Genomic DNA, 22,098 nt, shown 5'->3' with positions numbered 1-22,098 from the left:
GGTAGGTTGGTTGGTTAGTGCAAGGAAATTATATAGGATATAATGTCCTTGGTTAGTGAGTGACTTTGGTTACCTAAAATGAATTTTTATCTAAATTCAAGACCAATGGTAATCATCTAGGAAAGGTTTTCCCTTTTTTTTGCAAGCTCTTCAACTTTTTATACAGTTCTTTACCTTATATTGGAAGAGACGTAAAATGGGAGTCCTGTGTTAAATTGCAGTCCCGTGTTTGAGGAGCTGCCTCGAGCATGTTACAACAGTCTCATTACTCAGATGGGTACCTACTGGCTAAGTCATATTTGCTACCCTCCATATTATACTAATCAAATTTCCTTGCACAAGAATATCATTGCAATGGCTTTGGTATAACATTTTCATCTCAAAGGCTGTGTTTCGGGAAAAATGTGACATAAAAGTGATAAAAGAAAGGTACACATAAATTACTGCAAAATGGGCAATGTACTTTCCAACTTTGTCACCTAGTTACCCTTTGTTGGGGTTCTTTCAGACAAGAGTCAATTGATTTCTTTATTCAATTACTTCTTTTTGATGACCTGCGTGAAATGGTAATCACAATGCCACACATTTCCTGAGGAATTCAGCGTCTGTTATCAGCAGACCTGACTGGATTGTTCCTGTCACATTTATGCGAATCTCTTTAGAGGGGGTATACAAATGCCTTTTCAACAGTTTCACACCCAATTGAGCTAATGTCCCATTGTGATGCACCTCCCCTGAAGCCATGATGACAGGAGTGCCCCTCCCCCTAGAGTCTATCAACACATCAAATTTAAATCTGTAAAGAGAGGTATGTACTTCTATTTCTACTAAGTGGACTCCTGGGACCACATGGAGTTTTTTTGTCATGTATGGGGGATAAGACAACAAGGGAATAGACAGTGGGATTCTATTAGCAAACTTTTGTACTATGCTTAGCAAGTCTGCATTTTTTTCAATCCTTTTTCTCAGACAAATTAGAAGAGATTTTTTGGGTGTTGTCCTCTTACCAACAAAATCTGCCAGGTACCTTGCTTCTGTCATACAAGAATACACATCTATCAGACACAAATGACAATGTTGCCTGACCAAGGACATAATCATGTCCTTGGCCTGACTGGCCAAAATTCAGTAAGTACTGACGTACAAAAAAATAAACAGATGATGATTCCAAAATTGTTCTTTACTTTTCCTTTCAAGATTTAGGACAACCAAGAAATGAAGTTGGAGTAACTTCTCACTCCTTCCCTTTCTCTGAGCTTGATAAGTATTTTGCATACTGGTCTCCCAACCAAAATCTATGCATAAAACCTTTTTAAAACCCACTACAGAACAATATCCCACTTCTGACCCACTGATAGATTTTAAAATCACAGGCAGAGCACTGTGGTAATTACAATGAGGTCCCACGCTGAGGCTAGATAGGCCACAGAAAGCTTTTATCCCCTACTTTTCCCAGCAGGATTCCTAACAAGAGGACTCCTTCAGGCTTGGTGAGCATATTGTTCCTTCCTGGGAAAACGCTCTCCTGCCTGGGTGAGGTACTTGTGGACCGGCCCTCCCACTGAGTTACTCTTTTCTGTAAGGTGTTTTGTTAGAGTTTTTTGTGCAGAATTAGCAGATTGTATTGGCTTCTGATCCAGGTGTTTCCATGTAAAAGGAACTCGATTTCACACAACCATGATACGCAGTGAATTTGCCAACACAAAAGAGATGTCCATTCAAAAAAAAAAAATCCTTTCACAAAGGAAATTTTCATCTGATGCATCCCTACCCCAGATTTCACACTGATTGAATACAGTGCATTCCATTCCAAGGTTTAGCGATTTTCTATACAAGTTTGGTCAATTATTAAATAATTCCTAGGAAAGTCTGAGTACTTGGAATAAAATATTCAGTGGAATCCACGAGCAACTGACTCGAAACAGAAGAAAAGATCAAATTTGGCCCTGACATACTTGTTGGTCATGCCTTTCTGACAGAAAGTTCAGTCCTATAATACACTACATGCTTCAGTCAACTTAAATTTGTAGAATTGAAAGGTCGATCTCCATGCTAAATTGAGAAATTGAAAGCACAAACGTTTTTTTTTCCTCTCTCACTTACTCAGACAGAGTAACTTTACAGGAAGAGACAGTGTCTCCTGCTTAAATTTTCTGTCTCTCTCATAAGTTTGTGAGCCAATATTGTTAATCTTCGGTCTTAAATCTTAAATTCCACATAAACACATTTCCATCAATTTCGTGTCAAGAAGCACAGATTTTTTTGGACGGATGGGGTGAATTCTTTTTTCGTCCCAAGTAGCAAATTTCTGTCCCAGGATGGTGGGACGGATCCTGGAGACAGAGATAACCACTAACGACACCAAAATCAATCTTTCAAATCTCAGTTGTAACCTAGGCTCAACTTTAATGACTGAAGATAAATGTCTTCTGCACTTGATTTATACCTTTACCACTGTTTTTTTATTGAAGGATTGGTTGTACAGACATCCTGGCATCTAGCAACTTATTGAAATTCATCTCTCTTCCCACTGTATCCTTCAGAAAATCCTAACATTCTTCTTCAAACAAAAGAGACTGGATGCTCAATTTAAATCACTACAGAGAGAACACCTATATAAGTGCTCTTATCCCACATATGCACAAGTGTGAAGGCAACAATTCCATCTCCATGGAGACAGGACGCTACCTAGCAACCTAGATCTCAAGCAAGGTGAGGGGCAGCCCAGGGCGTTGACCCCTTTCACAGCCCGGCTTGAAAGTTGGATCATGGAGAGACAATTAGGAAAACCCTTTTCCATCAAATTCAAAATGAATTCCCTGCTAAGCACAATGACGCCAGTTGTGGGAAGTATTAGTGTACCAGCCAGATTGATCGCTTACCCTACCAAATATTACAAGTTTGATTAAGTTTGCTTCAATATTCTGGCGATTTTACAACTTGTGATTGGTTTTCAGTGATATCAAGAAAGTTTGACATCATTTATCCTTTCGGTTAATCATGTTGGAAAAATGAGACTTTTCTAGTATATAGATTTAAAGGTATGAACTGCTTAAAATTGAAGTTTTCATTGAAAGGTTCTAACTGGTTTAGACCCTTATCCAATCAGTTGTCTCTAATTCATAATATTGGAATTGGAAGGAGTGCTCCTTTCGAAAAATTTTAGAATTTCAAACTCTCTGAAACGCTATTTCCCACATTTGTGAGCAAAATTCCACCTCAAAACAATGAAAATACACATTGTCTACCGGGAGCTTAATGACCTTGGGCATGTTTTTAAAAAAAGTTTTGAAGCAATGTTGACCTTCACATAAAAATACATTGGTCAACCCTACCACGGTTGAACGTGAAGCCCTCTACTGCATAAAAGGGATTTCCTAAGATCCAAAATCCTATGGTGAGAACGCTGCTCAAAATCAAATCTTTAAGGTGGAACTGCCCTAATAACGAGTAATCCGTAGCAGCAAGACTGGCTGATTAGCATTGATTGGAACTAAGTTGTTCGATAAAATAGGGCCACTGCCTGATTGACTGTGTTCTGATGTCCGAGAGTCAATCAATGCACTAGTATGTGAAGTGTGGTTCCTTTCTAGGTTTATGGATCTGTAGCATTTCATCTAATCTGTGCAACACAATTATGATACATACATGTATGTATGCCATATGTGGCCCCTACGAATCTGTAGGAGGGCCGCTAGGAACAAAATCTTATCAGGCTACGTACATTTGATGGTACAGAGGTTCACAAAATGTCCCTGACATCTTGCTCAAGGCAAATCAATCTTAAACCTTCTCCCTGCTGAGATAGCCATTTTAGCATCAAATTCTGTAGGTTACAGAATTAGGCAGCAGGGAGAAGGTTAAAGAGCAACGCCCTAATCCTACTTTACAAACTTTGAGGTTGTCTTTAAAATTTACGATCTGTTTACAGATTTTGCAAGCTTTCACATTGATTACTGTTATCTGTAAATATCAGGCCCTAATCATAGACTTAGCTGTCCTCTTTGATTACTACAACAATTAGTAAGAAATCCAACCCTTCCAAAAATTGCACGATTCATCACTTCGGTAAAGCCTGGTTTCCGATTTCCCGTACTTGTTATACAAAGAAAAAGGCCTCGAAGGAATTTCATACATCTCAAATGTAAAAGTTGATTTGTCAAGAGAATTGTTTTTGTTATTCTAATTCTGTATAGCGAGTCTTTTGGGTAAACAATTAAGTTAACAATTTTAGAAGATGAATGATCAGGCACTTGGCAGATGAAACAAATGAAAAGTTTGAATCTGTTTGCAAAAAGTTATGATTGATCACAGCAATCAGATGATGTTTCAGACTCCATTTTGTATACTAGTATCCAATTATAGAAATATGAGGAGCTTGAGAGATGAAGAAAATGCAAAGTTTTGGATCTGTTTAAAAAAGATAATGACTGATCATGGCAATCGGATTGTGTTTCAGAATATATCCAATTACATCATTCAACATACAGTAATAAAGATATATTCAAAGTCTTCATTTGTTTGGCAGACTTTGTTATATACATGATGAATGAATTTGTGAAAATCATGTCTTTATCTATTCCATATCATTGACTATATGCATCCTTATTCCACAAGCATTTTCATGTCAAGGCCAATCAAGGACCTGACATAATCAGCACAACAATCCAGCAGGGCGTAGAAACTGTGATGAAACTTTGATCAGATCTGAAAGATTTAGAATACTAGATCTCATCTCAAATGAGCGAGACACCCACCCGGGTCATGTCAAAATTTCTAATAACTCCCGCAGAAATTGGCTTTGCTAAATATTTCACGCGCCTCGATCCAATTTGTATCGGCTGGTTATAACCAATCTTGTGGAAAACAAAAAACAAAATTGCCGTAATTTGTCAAACTACGGGTAAATAGTTTATCGAATAGGGGATGAGGAGAACCCGATAGACTTCTGGTACCCGCGTCCCGTTGAGGTTTGTTTGTGATGGGGCTCGTTATGCTTGGTTACCGAGCAACCGGGTTGACTCGCAATAAAACCCCGATTACCAAACAAATACGATATTTGAGCGACAATATTGACATGCTGGGAGCACCCGGGGAGTAGGGGTATGTAATTATTCATTGGATACGCTGAGGATAATCCTCCCTATAGGCTAAGGAATTCCTTTGTGTTTCTCGATATTATACCATCTACTCCTCAAGTGGATGCCTTCTTATAGGGATGCAGATTTGTAAGGAACAAGGAACAAAAGCAAAGATCTCAGTTTCTTGCCGTAGCTCACAGTCAAAATGAGAAGCAAAAAATTCACGTTCCTAGACCTTAAAATGAACTAGATTTAGGGACAATCAATCCTAGGCCTTCCCCCAGATTTGTAAGGAGCAAGGAACAACAACAAATATCTTGGTTTCTTTTCGGAAGCTCACACTCAAAATGAGATGCCAAAAATTCACTTTCCTAGAACTTATAATGAACTAGATTTAGGGACAATCAATCCTAGGCCTTCCCCTGCACTTGTGCCTTATTGATCTTGCTATTACAGCTTTGGCCAAGTATTACATGAACATATTGTACAGGCCAAATTTGACATGATTATGATGTATTTCCACATATTGCATGTATTTCTGAAACCTTATTACGATGAATCACAGTACAGATATGACAAAAGGAAATACCAGAAAACATTGTGAGCTTGAGGGATGGCCAGTCACGTTCAAAGTTATATATATACCAGAAAGCGACAGATCGTTAACTGTTTTCCATCCAGGGCTTTCTTGGTATAGAAACTTTTAAATACAATTTCAGAATTCTCACTCGCTCACTGAGGTCTGCATGCCCCCAAGGGGAGCGTAGCGCTTGGGCGAACGGTTTCAGAATTCCCTATCACATAAATCTGTATGGCTAAAGAAAACTGAATACACATACACATGCCTCAGTGTATACTGAGAGTACAGTCGCCAAATCACAAATATTGAAAAAGGTAGCAACCGGTGGAATGGCACTTGTTTAAATGGCAAACACGGTCAGGGAGTACCATGGGGGATAGAAAGCACGTCCTTTGAAGAGGCTCAAAGAAAGTTTTTCCACATTTCGGGCTTGCCTACAAGTGACAGCTTAGTCTAACTTCAAAACGTTAGACTTAGACAGGTGTATGAAGGTCAGAAACTAGTGCATTTTAGAATACAAGATGCCCAAATTGAGTCATGCTATAATAGCAGTTCACCCAAATTTCACATGAGCATTGAACGAGTTATAATAGATTACCTTAGCTTGTACATATTTGGCATTCTTAGCAATGTGCATACTACAACAAAGATTTACTAGAAAAATGTGTCCCATTCAATGAAGTCTAAAATGGTTGCAAGCTAAATAGAACATAGAACTAACCCATGTAGTATTGCACGCACAAACAGAAGTACTTTATTAATATAATCAGTTATTATGTCACCCGTCCCGAATGAATTAACGTAATCCGTTTTACCAGGAAACAGCCAAAGCCTTGTGGCAGGTCTTTCATACTTTTTGAAAAGGACCCCAGGTTACATTGATCTCCTACGGCGAAGGAATCTTCCCTAATGAAATCAGAATTGGCGAGGGAGAACAGAAGTACAACGGAGGACGGGGCTCGGAACAAATAAGGGGGACGGATCAGCGTAGCATGAAATGGCATGCTGGAATGATGAAAACACTTGAGTCCGATAACGGGACAGTGGCGCTCGCACCCAGTTCTAGGGACGTCCTCATTACATGCGCATACACGGAGTGTACATGATGTTGTACAGCATGTGTACAGAGCTTGTGTGCTGTAGTGAAAGGTGATTACAGCTATGTGCACTTTCAGCATATACACTTGGCACCTTTTAAGGATAGATGCTGAGGACCCTCTTTTATTCTAATCAATAATATGATGTTACAATATGGATAATTGAGTAGCAAAGTATGCCAAACATTTTACATGGAAATCGCAAGTTCTGCTTGCAAAACCTTCATTTTTGATAGGAAAGAACCAATTTCTGCTGGACTTTTATCTTTTCCCAAAACTCATTTTCTTGCAAAGAAAAGAACCAAGTGATAGCATTGACATGGCATAATACAGTAGATAAAGTACTCAGTTCCCTACAGGGTATGTATGAAAACAGATTGATAAACTCTAGACTGTCTACAGGAATATGTTTCCATGTTATCATCTGCATATAGATGACTGATTTGACTTCGAACGCCATCCATTCATTTGACCACCAGTATTGTGGAATGTATAGTTAAGGTCAACTTTGGCCATACTGTAGGTCGAATGTTATTGTGGCATTCACTACGGCTCCTCTACTCTCTTTAAGATGTGACAAGGGAAGGATACAAGTTGGTGCAACCATCTCGGTGAGTAATGATATTATTATACGTGGTACTAGCATGTGATCGGGACATTACAGTTGTCAAGAGTCGCATTGCTAGTTCATCATCCATCGCACCATTAGCGCTCCGTACCTTCTATCTTTACATCAATGCGTGCTTCTCTGTGACAGAAGAATTACTACACAGCTAGCGATACAAGACTCAAAGGATGATGATTTTTCATGCTTTCATATCAAGTTATACAGCTGTGCACGGGGTGGCTGTAGGCGGCGCAGTGATTTGTTTTATAGAATCTTATAAGTTTTTTCTGGCAACACTGCGGCTACATATCCACATCATCGCTCTTTGTCACGTTAAATACAATATCGTTCACTGAATCAATTTTCGGTTTGCCATTTGTCATGCGTGAACTCAACACTCCATTACATGAAAATATACAGACCATTGATACAAGAGATGAAGCTTTTTTGTATATCATATTTGAACCCCTGCCTTGCGTAAATGTCAATAGCTATTGTTATGACCGGAAATCTAGCTTTGTGTGGCTCAAATCTGCGCTGTCACTCCCCTAGTGATAGCTTGAGATCAAACCTTGTTTTGCATTTGTCAACTGAAACCATAGCTCCCGTACAATTGCGACCCCCTTTGTCAATAACGATATTTAGTTTTCTAACCAAATCTACAAGTAAACATGGTCCTGACACATTTGATGGTGTCTTTTTTATATTCTAACACTAGAATGGCATGTGAGGTCGGTACCCAACTTGTGTGCTTTGCAGGCTTGCCTGTTATAAAGTGTATTCTAGGCGTCTCCCTAGTGTTTGTGCACTGTACATAGCAGGACTCTTAGTAAAGCACCAGCAAACAGTTATTGTGCAACAAAAAAGAAGTGTGTGCATCTATTATTAGAGTGTGAAAAACAACTCTTGTCTTGAATGTACATGTTACATTTGAAGATGTACGTATAAAAGAAGGAAATGTCTTTCCTTCTGTCATTCTGCTTTTAGTTTTCAGTCAGCTACCTTGAGCAATTCTACATCCTTCAACTGTATAAAATCTCTTATTTTCTACACTTCATTAGTTCATGATGACCAAAAATGAGGTGATAAAATATATCTTACTCCTTTCTCTTCAATTTAGCACACTTCAAGCTCATTTGATAAACAAACAGATAGATCTGTATATTTTCTCTGACAATTTGCTACTTTATTAGACATATCTATGATACTATCTGGTCTTATTGTGCTTGGCAGCCGCATGAGAGCAATACATGTAATAAACTCCTTTCTCCTTTGCACACTTCAAGCTCATTTGATAAACAAACAGATTGATCTGTTTCCTTTGACAATTTGCTACTTTATAGAGATGTTTATGATTCTATCTGATCTTATTGTACTTGGCACCTTCCTGCGACCATGGTAGCATCCACTCCCTCTCCATGTTTGCCCCACATGTCACAGCTTGGGAGGTAAACAGTTGAAGGGTCGACTACCGGAGGCCTCTTTACTCCCCGGAAGCTCAAACAAAAGAAGACGCACTCAAACAGGAGGGGTACAAAGATGTGGGGACATCCAATCCTTCCCGCCGTAACAAACCTGTGAGGTTGGTTACATCGTACGACAAAGGTCTTACAACGTCGGAGGGTAGCATGACAAAACGTAGTGTGTATACCATCACGTTCTTTTATTTGCTGTTTACAGGCCTTCCCCAATAGGAAACATACCGCATCAATGCCCTTTTAACCTAGCAGTATACTAACCTGGAAGTACACTAATAATGTTCTTTGGACATAAATAAATACTTCTCTCAAACCTCCATAATTTCCAATGACAGTAGGTCGTATTATTACCCCAAATGTATTAATTTAGTACAAAGTTCAGAATTCACCCTTCCCTCTCTAACACTGTCTCAAAAGCCTTTGTGAAATGCAATGAAGCTCTTGCTCTGCACCTAAGCTAACTGATCTCCAATGACAGTAGGCTATCTTACCCCAAAAGCATTACTGTAATTTAGTACAAACAGGAGCCCTTCAGGATGCACCCTTCCCTTTCTAACATTGTGTATCAAAAGCCTTTGTGAAATGCAGTAAAGCTCTGCACCTGGCAACTGTAGCCTGGGTACCAGACCACCGCGCTACGTCGTTAATCCTTCGGCCAAGGAAGTAAATTGCCCCGACACCACAGTTAGCACACGGCGCCTAAATATCTTTTGCGCTAAGCACGATAGATATTAGAGATCGGGTGCCAAGAGAGACTGGGTACCAACTCTATATCGCGTATGATGTGCTCCCCTGGCCAAAAGTCTAGCTCGAAGGGTCTGGTATCCAGGCTAGGCAACTGAAATATCCTCTTCCAAAGACATTCCTCAACAATACCCACCTCAAGAAGTTGACAGATTACATGGATTAGGAATATTTACTGTGCTCTTTCCTTTCCGACTACAACACCCGCAATCAGAAAGTACCAGCACACATAATTATTACTCTTCCCTGAGCCTTTGGGATGGGGTTTACATCATCAAATGACTGGTTGATAGATAATAGCTATGATAAAGGATGGGGAGACATTTCCACTAGGAAATTGAACAATCTGTTACCCTAGGCCATAAGATTCCCCACCAGAACAGTAAGTAATGCTTGAAGATTTTTCTCCGTAGGGCTGGTGCATTGTGGTTATAATCTCCGAGCAGCTTTTGGTAGGTTGGAAGATCATTATGTGTTTCTGGCAGGCTCGTTCTTCTGACGCTCAACTCTTGGATACTGTGAATTCAATTATTTTTGCTGGGACTTAATTTCACAGAAGAAGGGAAAAGGACGTTTTCAAGGTGAAATAATTTTACAGTAGTAAAACATTGGAAACGCTGTATTCTTGGTGTCATGAATTTGCAACGGAAAGGTCCCAGAGAAAAGAGCGAAAACAAAAACACTGCAAACATTTCAAGCTTTACAGTAGTAGAAGATTGCCTTCTTAAATTCAGACTAAAATGGTTAAAAAATATGGTAATAAAAGCCAAGTCACTGGGTTATTTCAAACCTTCATCATGAATACGAATTGTATTCGAGTACACATAATTCATGAGTACCATTGTAGACAGGTAAGAATTTACTTCCTGAACGGGAAAGATAAAATGAATACACATAATTCATGAGTTACATTTGCAGACAGGTAATAACTTTTCTCATAGCAACCTTCAATGTGGGCTATTCCATTATACAAGTTAGTGGGTGGCAATCAAAAGGATCTTGTTATTCAAATGAACATAAGGTAAAATACAGAAAAAGGACTATTACTGGAAATTTAATAAGTGGGTCATGTATAGATACATTTTTATGGTCCATCTGGCCGTTTTTCGACACTTTTATCATTTCATCTTGGTTATCTACTTTCTCTTTGTATATGTATAATTTCTTTGGTCGTACACTTTCTTTAATGCAATTGTGCATACTCAAAACAAACAGAAACGTGTCTATCTACAGGTAGGAGTATGTGCGACATCCCGGGAGCCCTCGGGCTACACAACACGAGAGGACGGAATCGGCATCAGGCTTTGATAAGGGACCCTACCTGCCACACCAGTAACAACACTGGGGCCATTCATGCTCACTCGCGCATACTGATAATCTCTCGAAGCTCGAAACCAAACCTTCTACGAGCAGATTTTTATCAGAGTACATTCGACTACATTAGCGAATCAAACCACCTGTTAAAACGTACTTCGGATAAGTCTTTGATATGTTGAAATAAAAGTATAACATTTTGCGATGGTGGGAAAAAGAGGAAAATCGTACAAGACGGTTGAGAAAAATTGATATGATACAAAATTGCCATAAACTAGTGACTGGAAAGTGTCAAATTTTCTGAATAATTCTAAACGAACACTTACATTTTTCCGTTCTTTTCTGTGGCCAAACATTTGAAGAAGCCAATTAAACGGGACCTTAAATAGAAGTTGTTAAGAACTACCTTATAGTCTTTATGGCAAAAAAACAACACTTGAAATCAAGCTTGCAATGACTTGAATGAGGAAAGAACAAAACTTCACCAAGTAGAGCTACTTTCGAGCCCTGTTAGGGAACCTGTGGCAAAATCTTCACTTACGAAACAATAACAATGTGAAAGGTCATCTGTATAATCTACAGGTCATTTCTGTTGTTGTTTCCCTGTAGATGATACAACAATGCGGCTGTTGTTCTTGCGGAATGGCTACCAGGAGGTCAGGAATAACATGCCCAGCACAGCACCACTTTCTGTACCAACACTCCTGGTGTTACCTGTTGTGTTGGTAGTGGTAGGGATGACACCCCTGCGTTATTGTTGGCGCAATGTTGTGTAAACATGCCTTACATAGTCACCTGTCTCCTGTCTATTCACCGGGAGACTCTTCGTGTAATTACGCGACACCAGTAAGCTTCCTGAACGCAATCTAGCGTTCACTGCCCGCCTTTCCTATACGAACATCCTATGTTTATCCACAACCCTGCCTTTTCCTATACGTAAAAACCAACAGTGTAACAATGGCCTTGTCTTTCGAGATAGAATGTTCTAGTTTTTAAAGAAAATCATTGTTTGCAGAGTGACTGTGCCTGTTCAGGCCTACATAACAAAGTGTGTGCCTGCAGGCAACACTGGTGAATCAGCAAACTTGCGTCCATTCTTTGTCTTGTGTCTATTTGCATAAAAGGGCACGACCAAAGTCAACCTTGTATCAATACAGGCACAGAGATCAATTCCCCTGCATGTTTCTCTGCTCTCGCCTACAGCAATGCTGAGACTTCCCACACAGCTCCTAACAGTAATCGATGATTACATGTACTCTCTTGTAACTTGTGACTTTGGCTTTCTGCCCACTGTTTGTTGCTGAAGTCTTACGTGGTGACTCATCGTTATAACTTTTGAAATGATTCCACAAGAATGAACTCTAGCCCACCATCATCTCTCAGTGGTTCACATATTTGCAGTTTCAAAAATCACAATGGTGATGTTCTCCAAGAAAGTTTAAAAAGAAAAAGAACAGTTTTGTTCTAAAGATGCAATCTCCAAGACCTTGAATTCCTGGTCAGAAATCGAAGTTCGTTTAATGGATCGAGACATTTAGTTTCCGCACTTTGTATTGTCACAACAAATATCAATATTCTGACACACCCAGAAAAATGATATTGTGTTCGATCACAAAGCGGAATAACAACAACAACACAACTTATACAACACAAAAAAGCCTGACAAAAACCAGGTTAGGGGAAGTCATTTAGAATCGTTTAGCCAGAACTCCAGGCAATATCTCATATCTGGCCCTTCAAGCTTTCAAGAGAAGGAGGTTAATTATCACAACTCAAGCACAGAGGGTGTATTGAACCTCAGCAAATAGAACCCAGACCAGTTGGGAAAACCACAACCTAAAACCCTCCCTTCTAGGGAGGAAATGTAATTAAGAAGGCATTGTCTGGGGTGCCAGACATATTGATCTGTGAGCTGTGGTTGGTGCAATGGGAGGGGAGGAAGATTAGCTCACCTGATGTGTCCCATAAACTCAGCTCCACTCTCTGTTTCTCCACCTCGAACCCTGCCTTGTAGTTCTCGAACACTGTTGGGACGTACTCCTATAGAACAGAGATAAAAGTATAATGAATGAATGACTGAAGACCTTTATTATTGTACACATATACCCACTGGGTTAAGTACAGGTCATAACAAAAGAATAGTATACAGATACATCAATACAATGTCAAATTACTACAAAGAATTATAAACTACATTACATGAATTTGACTTCTTCTCGCTTCTTTGTAAAAGCAAAAAGTCTAGCATATATGTAACTACTCTTGCAAACTGTAATTGAATAGAAATGTACTGTACTTAGAATGTTACTGAATTACCTTCCTTGCTATAGGTAATTTAGGACTATAAGAAGAAGCGTATTCAATCTAATCTAAGCATAATATCATTAGTATCAGAGTATCGCCAACCTAATTTTGCCTATGAAATTGAACAGTCAACCACAAAAGCTCACATTTCTATTGCTCTCATTCAGTCACTCTTTTACTCATTATTTTTTTATTTGTGACCTATTTCAATCAATCTTTCAATCTATCTTTTCATAATCACTAACAACTTACAATCAAGTTACAAACAATGTGAGACCTAAGAATTCTTGCTTATATCTGAGACTAGAAACAAAGCCTCCACTCTTTTTTGTAGTCACTGTGTTAAGTCTCCTTGTCGGGACTAAAGATGCCATACAATCTCCAAGACACCATCTTCTAAACCTAATCAAACATGGGTGGGCTTGGCCCAAGGGCGACCCCTTCGGAAGTGGTGCCTAACAGTTGGTCCTGACATTCCCCTGCACTGGTAGTTATTACACGAGTCGCCCAAGCCTCTTCTCTATATAAACACGGTCTAGTACAAGTATGTAGAAGGATGTGGTTTGGGGCTAGCAAGGTAAAACAGAAATGCACTTGTGAAATTTGATGGTACCATTCTTGGGAAACAGTTATAGCTAGAAGTAGAAGTAGTGATGATTTCTTCGTTCGAGTTATGGCATTTTAGTGACACTATGATGAAGAAGAGTGATGGATGTCACTCGAAATGTCCAGAAGTAATCTCCATGATTTTTTTTTCCAGTAGAGTTTGATTTGTATATGAGTATTATTTACCTGGATATCTATCCTTCATCAACAATTCATATTTTATTGAGAATTAAAAAAAATTAATTTGACTAGTTTTGTGGGAATTGGTTTAATCTAGTAGGTTACCCTTTATATAGCTCCCTTTATATTTTATTAAGAAAAGTACGCAGTAACTTTATATAGACTCTTTAATATTTGATTGACAAGACGTGAACAGCTTAAAATTGATAAAGTCTATCTTTATCCTGTATTCAGACACTATCATCTGCAGTTTGTTCAGAGTTGCCCTCCTGCCCTCCCTTCTTGCTATTTCCTGGAATAGCCACCTGGATTTTGGCTCCAATTCAGGGAACCATAGAACCTAGGATTCCCCATAGTGGCTCAACTTGGATGTAAAATTTCAGCACGTGATGGCCATCCTCAATCATGACAATCCTGTCTCAATACTAGCCAGACTAGTACTAAAGATTCTTAAAACTATGCCACCGCACTGCTGATGAGAATTTGAGTACACAAAAACCCTTCCATGCCCTCTGTGTGGAGGTGGTAACCTCTAGCAGGCTCCAGAGCATGTGCTGGCCATCTTGATTCATGACAAATCCCATCATCTCAATAAGTACTCAGACTAGCACTAAAGATTCTTGAATACAAATCTATATGCCACGGCACTGCTGATGAGAATTTGAGCACACAAATCCCCTACCATGCCCTCTGTGTGGGGGTCACTGGTGGTAGCCTCTAACAGACTCAAGTCAAGAGGTGACTAGAAAAGTAGAAAGTGGCCAAATGGACAGACAACATTAGCTGGCTGGGGAGTTCAGATTGCCACCTCAGGAAAAACTGTACTCAACGGCCTGCTAACTACTCTAGCATGTTATCTGTCTTCTATATGGCCAATTTCTACTCTTCCCAGCCACCTCTGGAGCCTGGTAGAGGCTATTCCATGTGTGGGATGGGTCCATCTGTTCCAGAACTTCACAGGAACTCAGCATCCCCCGGAACTCCAACCACTTCCTCCTCACATGGCTCCAATAATCTCAGAAATGCTGGGCATCTCCTAACATCCACACCAATGTTTTTCTTTGTCATCAGCCTTTTTCCCCACACAGAGACAAGATACTGTAAAGGGGGAAATGTTCGCTGTTCGTTTTTCAAAGCCACCTCAGTGCAACTTCAAATTACCGTGAACATTTTCCCTTTTACAGTAAAACCCTTCATGGCAGTTTCAACCTCAAATTTAAATCCACCTCGAGCACTCAGTTTTCTCCATACCGTGAAATTAAATCCCAGCTAAAATTTCCCCTTTTACAGTACATCATGGCTGCCAATCCTTGTGCTAAAAGTTAATAAGTTAATGCTCTTTTTTTTAATTTGATATGCAGCACTGTTCAGTCACTACAAAGATGAGGTTATCGCAATCTTGTTTCCTATATTTCTTCTTGTCATCAAGAACCATGTTATAAACTTGATATGGCCCACAACTAAATCCCAGACATCAGTCAAGCTACAAGGAACTCCAAAAATGCAAAAGGCACCCTTAGATACAGCGGCCCAGCCTTGATGAAGCTAGGCACAGGATACCCCATCTTAATCTCCGTCCAAATAATGGGAGGGAAGATCCTAACATTTTTTGACTGCTCCATTTTTCTAACTTGTGACCAGCTGTCGGAAAGGCTGGGATGTCGGAACTCGTTACAATCTTTCCTTCCAACATCTGCTTAGAGATTAGCTCCATGCCTTTCCTCTTCTTACACACAGTCACAGGGTGGGAGGCAGTATTGTGGAGGAAAATTTATGTCTTGATAATGTAGCTACCTGTGTCTTGGGGAAACATGATATACTGAGATGGGCAGACAAATATCATCCAGATGTTTATGATAGGCATTTATCTCCCACGAAAGCCATTTATCATGGGAAGGTAAACATAATAAAGTTGTATTTTCATCTGTGTAAACAACTGTGGGAAAATGTTGGTGTCTTTTTTCTGGGTGGGTGGGTCAAGGGATGGGTGAGAATTCCTTTCCTTGCAAATGTAGTTAATTAATGATTATGGGTTGACTTCGTTGTACTTATTGTTTTATTGTACCTCTTTCTTATCATGGCCTTTTGAACTTGCCGCAAGATATACATCTTCGGAAGTTCCTGGCTCTACATTCTTTCCATCTACTAGCTAGAGCAGCCAACATATCAAAATGATATTTAGTATGACGTACTTTGTATAATTTTGTGCATATCACACAAATAAGACACAAATTGAATTCTGAACACCAAGAATAGAAAACTTTGAAGTGTATACAGCCTGCTTGATTGAAGTCTGTATTTTACAAACTGGACTCTTTTTAGACGACTTTACAGCCCTTGGCTTCAGGTTACTGTTGCAGGAATATTTGGTGGACATACCAGAACTTCCCACATACTTCTGGAGCATCCATCTGTCATCGGGCCCTTAGACTAGAGAGTTGGACCCCCAGAAGCAGACATACCACACACAAGTCCACTTACGGACTCCAGACAGTAAAGTACACAACTGGTAAAGTGTTGAGGACTGTATACTCTGTAACTAACAACAGAACACCAACTGACGGGTCTTCACTCTTCAGAATGAACTTGAGAACTGGAAGAACATCCTACCTGACCGTAAACTCTACTCTACTCTAGTCTCTACCAGACTAACTACGCCGGCTATAGCGAGAATATTTGCCAGGGTTTCATTTGCAGGCTCCTACTTGGGCGAAATGTGATCTTCACCGTGGACTGACTCTACTGGCTAATTATTCTTTTTTCTGCCGAATTCTACGATCCATACGCCTTTAGGCGTAACTCTTCTCTACTCTACTCTACTCTACTCTACTCTACTCTACTCTACTCTACTCTACTCTACTCTACTCTACTCTACTCTACTCTACTCTACTCTACTCTACTCGTGAGCACAGAAAACCTGAGAATTGAACCGGAGGAACACACCATTTAATGGAACGCTCCTAGGCTTGGATAAAATCATATTTATACCTCTGTGCCCTCCTAAGGTATTTGCAATATAAGTTCAGCATGATTTCCAGCAAGAAGGGCAATTTGTCAAATTCTGTTCCCAGATTTACAGGACCATCGTAAAACGAAAATTACAGAGAGACCCATACAATATCTTTATCGATAAGTGGTGCAGTCGTAATTTTCAGTAAGTCGATATAATGTCTGCCCCATGGTCAAAACCTTCACCTATAAATTGTAGTATTCTGAGGGAGGCAAGATGAGTGCAGGGTGACATTGACATATGATTTAATCAAGTGAGTTGGTAGTTATCTTTTTGTTACCAGATTGTGGCGTTTGGGCGGCACTTTTTGGGGGTCAGGGGTCAGGTTTAGTTTCTGGCGACTGGAATGTACTTTCAAAGGTCACGCCTGCAGATCGGCCTTCTAGAAATCTCTCGTATTTTCTCCCCCTCCAAGGCATAACGCGTCACCTGCACGGGAGAGAGCTGACATCGGCCATTTGTCAGCGGGAAAGCTTTGCTATACTGGTCTGCGATGCAACTGATCTTCAATATCGCAGTGCAATGGAAATCCTGCACTTGAACACTGTTAATTTATCTATTTTCACAAGGATTTAATTTTGTAGTAATAGTGGGAGGGAGGTTTTGGCTGTGTTTTATGTTTGCAGTCGATACAATACTATAGCACAGATATACAATTTCACGGTGTCATCATTTTATTGCAATACTGCGAAAATAAAACCACTGCGGAAATTTCAAGACTTACAGTAACTCTGTGACCATGACTCCACTTTTGGCTGTTTTGTAATGCATGTGGGCAAGGATTTTGGATGAAAGCCATGTTCTGGCCTCCTAGTTTTTATATAATTGCTTTCTTTTCTGCTGAACATGCAAGACTGCAAGAGATAACACTGTCTGCAACTACTGGCCACAAAGTTGGATGCACGCCAGATTCAGAGAAAAGGGCTTTAGCAGTCTTTTAAATCACATGGGTATTCTGAATGTTAATCAATGGCCTTCTTTTGAATTACTGCAAGATGAATACAAAGAGAATGCTATCCTAAAATTACTACACAGAAATCGACAATGACAATGTACCATGGGAGGAATTATGATGAATTTGTCTGGAATATCAAAAGGGTTTCCATCAAAAGTTTGACCCTCTCTAAGCATGCTGTCTACATAAATTTTGAAATGAGTAACATATCTTTTACTATGCAAGGAAGTGACTTTGTTCCTAAATTATTAATGCTACTACATAAATGCAAAGCAGACTGAAATTGCATTGTTTCTTGTGTACGTATCACATGTTTCTGGTTAATAATTCTACATGGAGGAAATTAGGAAATTCCATAAAGCTCAACACCACCCCTGAGGGGTTTGGTTTGACAGGTGCATGTTTGTTTTCTCTTCCTTCATCTGCTAATCCCACCATGATACACATCTAGCCATTTCATGGTTTTAGTTCTCAGTGATTAGCATGGTTGGGAAAGATGCTGGTTCTTTTCTCCATCATGGTAATGCGATCTGTTTCTGGTGTGTTAGACGAAATCCCCCAAAACAAACTTGCAAACAATGGTGGACACCCTTTTCAGCTGATGGTGTCAGATCTAAATAGAGCAAAGAGTAATCTCCAAGCAGATCTCCACGATGCCAAAATTGTACAAGCTAGCCAGAGAAGCTCCAGTCAGCCAGAGAAGGTCCAGTCAGGCACCGTTCTCTGGCTAGCTTGTACGATTTTGGCACTGTGGAGATCTGCTTGGAGATTAAGCAAAGAGAGCCTCTACAGCAAGTCTGCTATCTTTATACTGGCTTTCTTATCTCATAAGTAAGACTTAAATTGGTCACAAACACAAAAGTTGTAAAGCATCATAACCCTACCACTTCCCTTTCCCAAATTTTCTACAAGTCTGAAATAAAATTTTCTGGACATCACATAAATTAAACTCAGTATACTCGTGTACATTCTACCACCATCTACACTATTACTTTTTACACATTATCTTTAGATGTGTATTCAAGTAGCCACCTTTTCATTTCTGATTGCTAGAACAACACAATGAGTGAAGCTATATTTCTCTTGAATTTTCTTCTTGGTACAGCCGTGTAAAACTTAATTTCTTCACTCTCCTTCCCAATCTTGTTGTACAGTGCCTCTTCCCACCATCCCTGTCCACATGCTTTACAGCAAACCCCTGTGGACCACCAAATATGTGGCCAATTTCTTCTCAAGTGTCTCAACTCCTTCAAGAAGATGAGTGGAAAACGTCAGGGTTTCATGCTATACAAACATAGGAGATTCAATATACAAACAGTTGAGCTTTCTGGAGTGGGTCCGGAAGCCTTGTTGGTGGCACAAGTTGTGCTGGAAGGTGTAAGATGTAAAAAGGTTGACCTAAGGTGAACCAACACGTGTGAGGGACCCTGTCCTGGACAGGGGGCATGGGTTCTATTCCCAGTCTCCAGTTCTGTAGAAACTGGTAGGGAACACTAGTACATGTATACTTGTATGGTGGGAATTCAAGTTTTCTTTTGAAATGTCAATCAATTATGATGAAATAGATGCAGAAGCTTGCATAACCAATGAACTAAGTAGTGTTAGGCCAACTTTCCAGATAGAATAACAAGCTTTGACATATCTTTAAAATCTATATCATATCAGAGACCCCATTTGACCTAACCTAAGTGGACTTGTATCTCTTCATTATGTTGACATTTTTCAGTTAAAATGATTAAATCTGGTAGACACAACACACAAAATTTTCCTAATTATGATAAATGAAGCAACAATACATTCTATGGAATGTTCTAGTTCATTCCTTTTTCCATACAAAAACTTGGCTTCATGGATGACATCAGTTTGGGTATGGATTTTGGCGTTCCTCCAGAAGAATGGGAATCCGGGACCATTCCACAGATTGACAATTACATGCGACAGTGCTCACACACATGTAACAAGTCGCTGCAAATCCAGTATTTACTACCAGCCATTTGTGAGTCTCACACATTGAGAATATGACATGAGACTGTCGAAAAATTAGTACATATGTCATAATCCATTTTATCCCTATGCGTGATAATTTTTCTTTCAAACTCAAATAAGATTTAGGGCCTAAAGAAGATGCCATTCATAAGATTAGCACATATGTCATAATCCATTCTACTCCTAGACATGATAATTTTTCTTTCAAACTCAAATAAGATTTAGGGTCTCAGGAAGATGTCATTCAAAAAAAAATTAAGTCTGCCTTTTCAAGCGAAGTCAAGTCAAGTTAAAGTCTTTATTTTTGTTCAGTTTGTTTGGCCACATGGCCACTTTTCAACAAGGTCGAAGTAGAAGGGGAGGGGTCACGGATAAGAGTAAGAAAAAAGAAACTTTATAAATGCTTATGTTATTATCAGTTCATGACAGTTTCAAGCTAATATTGTATGTAACCATATATTCTAACAAACTTGAGTTTAAAACTAGATTTTATACTTAAGCAAGCTTATCTTCTTTCCAGACATCTCAAACTTGACATGAACAAGACAACTTTCTGTAGACTACTGGCACCGAATTGTCTGAACAGCTATCATCTTGTCTACCATGGCGTTGGCTGTGTGCCATGCATTGTAGGCATAACAGTGAACACTCAGTCCCAAACCAGCACCACAGGAAACAAGACAAGACTTTTATCATGAAAATTCGACTTCAAAGTAAAAACATACAGTTCATTGTTGTCTTGCCCAACCCTATTGTAGAAAGCCAATTATATGAAAGAGGAAAAGTGCATTAAGTTTTAAAAGACACATTGATCATGGTGGCTAAATGCCAACATAGTAAAACTATTGGTTATTGTTGATGTTAACTGGCGTGGACATCCGCACTTGACTTATTTTGTAACTATTGACATTTTTGCCACGTTTTTTAATTCTATTTGCTGTACTCATAGACCAATGTCATAGACCCACCCATATTGGTAAAAATTATGTACAAATAATTCTACAAACCCAAAAAATGTATTGTGCGCTGTCATTTGCTCATTGGTTGATCTGATAATTGTGATAGACAGCCAATATTGAGCTATTTTGCACCCCACTTGTACCAGTATTGGGGTATCACATTGTGAATAGACACCTACATTTTACTACAGACTGTATCAAAAAGTAAAAGTGCAAGTAATGTTACATCACTAATGTAATGGTAAACTATTTACTTTCTGATTCACTCACTCAACAAATTTGTTTTTATGTGGGTGTGAGGTTTCAAGAAATAATATAATCATGATCAGGCAAAACTTTACAAAATGATCTTTACTTGTAACATTTTTTCCTGTATGCTTCAACTTTTCAGACTTAAATACGCACAAATAAGTAGATTACACAAAATACCATAATTTAACAACCCACCTCCAAGAACTTGTCCTTCGCGAAGACTTGTAGTAAGGCCGTCTTGCCCGCTCTCTCGTCCCCTACCACGATCAACTTACACCTACAGACGTTCCCGCCGCTACTGCTTCCTCCTCCTCCTTCCATCTTTAAGGAACCGAGCGGAAATCCTTCCTCAAAGTCTAACACAAGACGTCCACCCGGGGATTTGTAAGACACCGTTGCGCACACCCCTGATCGAGATCTGACGCGATGTTTCTAATTCTTTCCAGCAGGGGACTGAAACAGGACAGACTCCGACCGCGTGCCGACGAATTCCCAAACCTTCCACAAGCTTTCAACTCAACACAGACTTCTCAAATAATCTTGGTACAATCTCAGACAAATTCTACAATAAAATCCAGCGCTCGATCCTTTTTTCCTGGCTTGGAAAGTTGATACGAACCTCGAGAACACGTTGGGTAAAACTCCCCTAGCCCTCCCCACACGTTCGTCCACTTTTTACGCTGTGGTGTTTTCCTCCAGAACAGCTGATTCGCCTAGCACTAGAAACAACTACCAAGACTCTCGGCCGATTTCTCAAGTCGTCTGGGTATTCAAGATCTTGTCACGTCGGGATAAAACAGAACAAAAGAAGAAGGAAATATCGGAGTCGATTAGACGAAACCAGATCTAGTGAAACACGTCTAAACTTGCACAACATCCATGCCACACTGAAATTCCGCCGCCGGCACTACACTTTAATGATCTTTAGGCTCTGTATGGAGGATT

The 22,098-nt window shown here is 39.6% G+C and overlaps 1 protein-coding gene across 1 annotated transcript in view; it reads right to left on the bottom strand.

Moving 5' to 3' along the window:
• The window catches only part of LOC136446681 (rho-related GTP-binding protein RhoN-like), a 50,941-nt gene extending 29,146 nt beyond the window's left edge, over window positions 1-21,795 (bottom strand). The window contains exons 1-2 of the mRNA XM_066445149.1: window positions 21,349-21,795; window positions 12,854-12,941 (exon numbers count right to left, since the gene is read on the bottom strand). Coding sequence (XP_066301246.1) covers window positions 12,854-12,941; window positions 21,349-21,474 — 214 coding nt within the window. The 5' untranslated portion in view covers window positions 21,475-21,795. The remainder of the gene's footprint in view (window positions 1-12,853; window positions 12,942-21,348) is intronic.
• Between the last annotated feature and the right edge of the window lie 303 nt (window positions 21,796-22,098).

The sequence above is a fragment of the Branchiostoma lanceolatum genome, chromosome 13 (assembly GCF_035083965.1).
Source record: "Branchiostoma lanceolatum isolate klBraLanc5 chromosome 13, klBraLanc5.hap2, whole genome shotgun sequence".
Lineage (NCBI taxonomy): Eukaryota > Metazoa > Chordata > Leptocardii > Amphioxiformes > Branchiostomatidae > Branchiostoma > Branchiostoma lanceolatum.
Note: the sequence above shows the minus strand (reverse complement) of the source record. Positions and strands in the feature narration are given on the sequence as shown.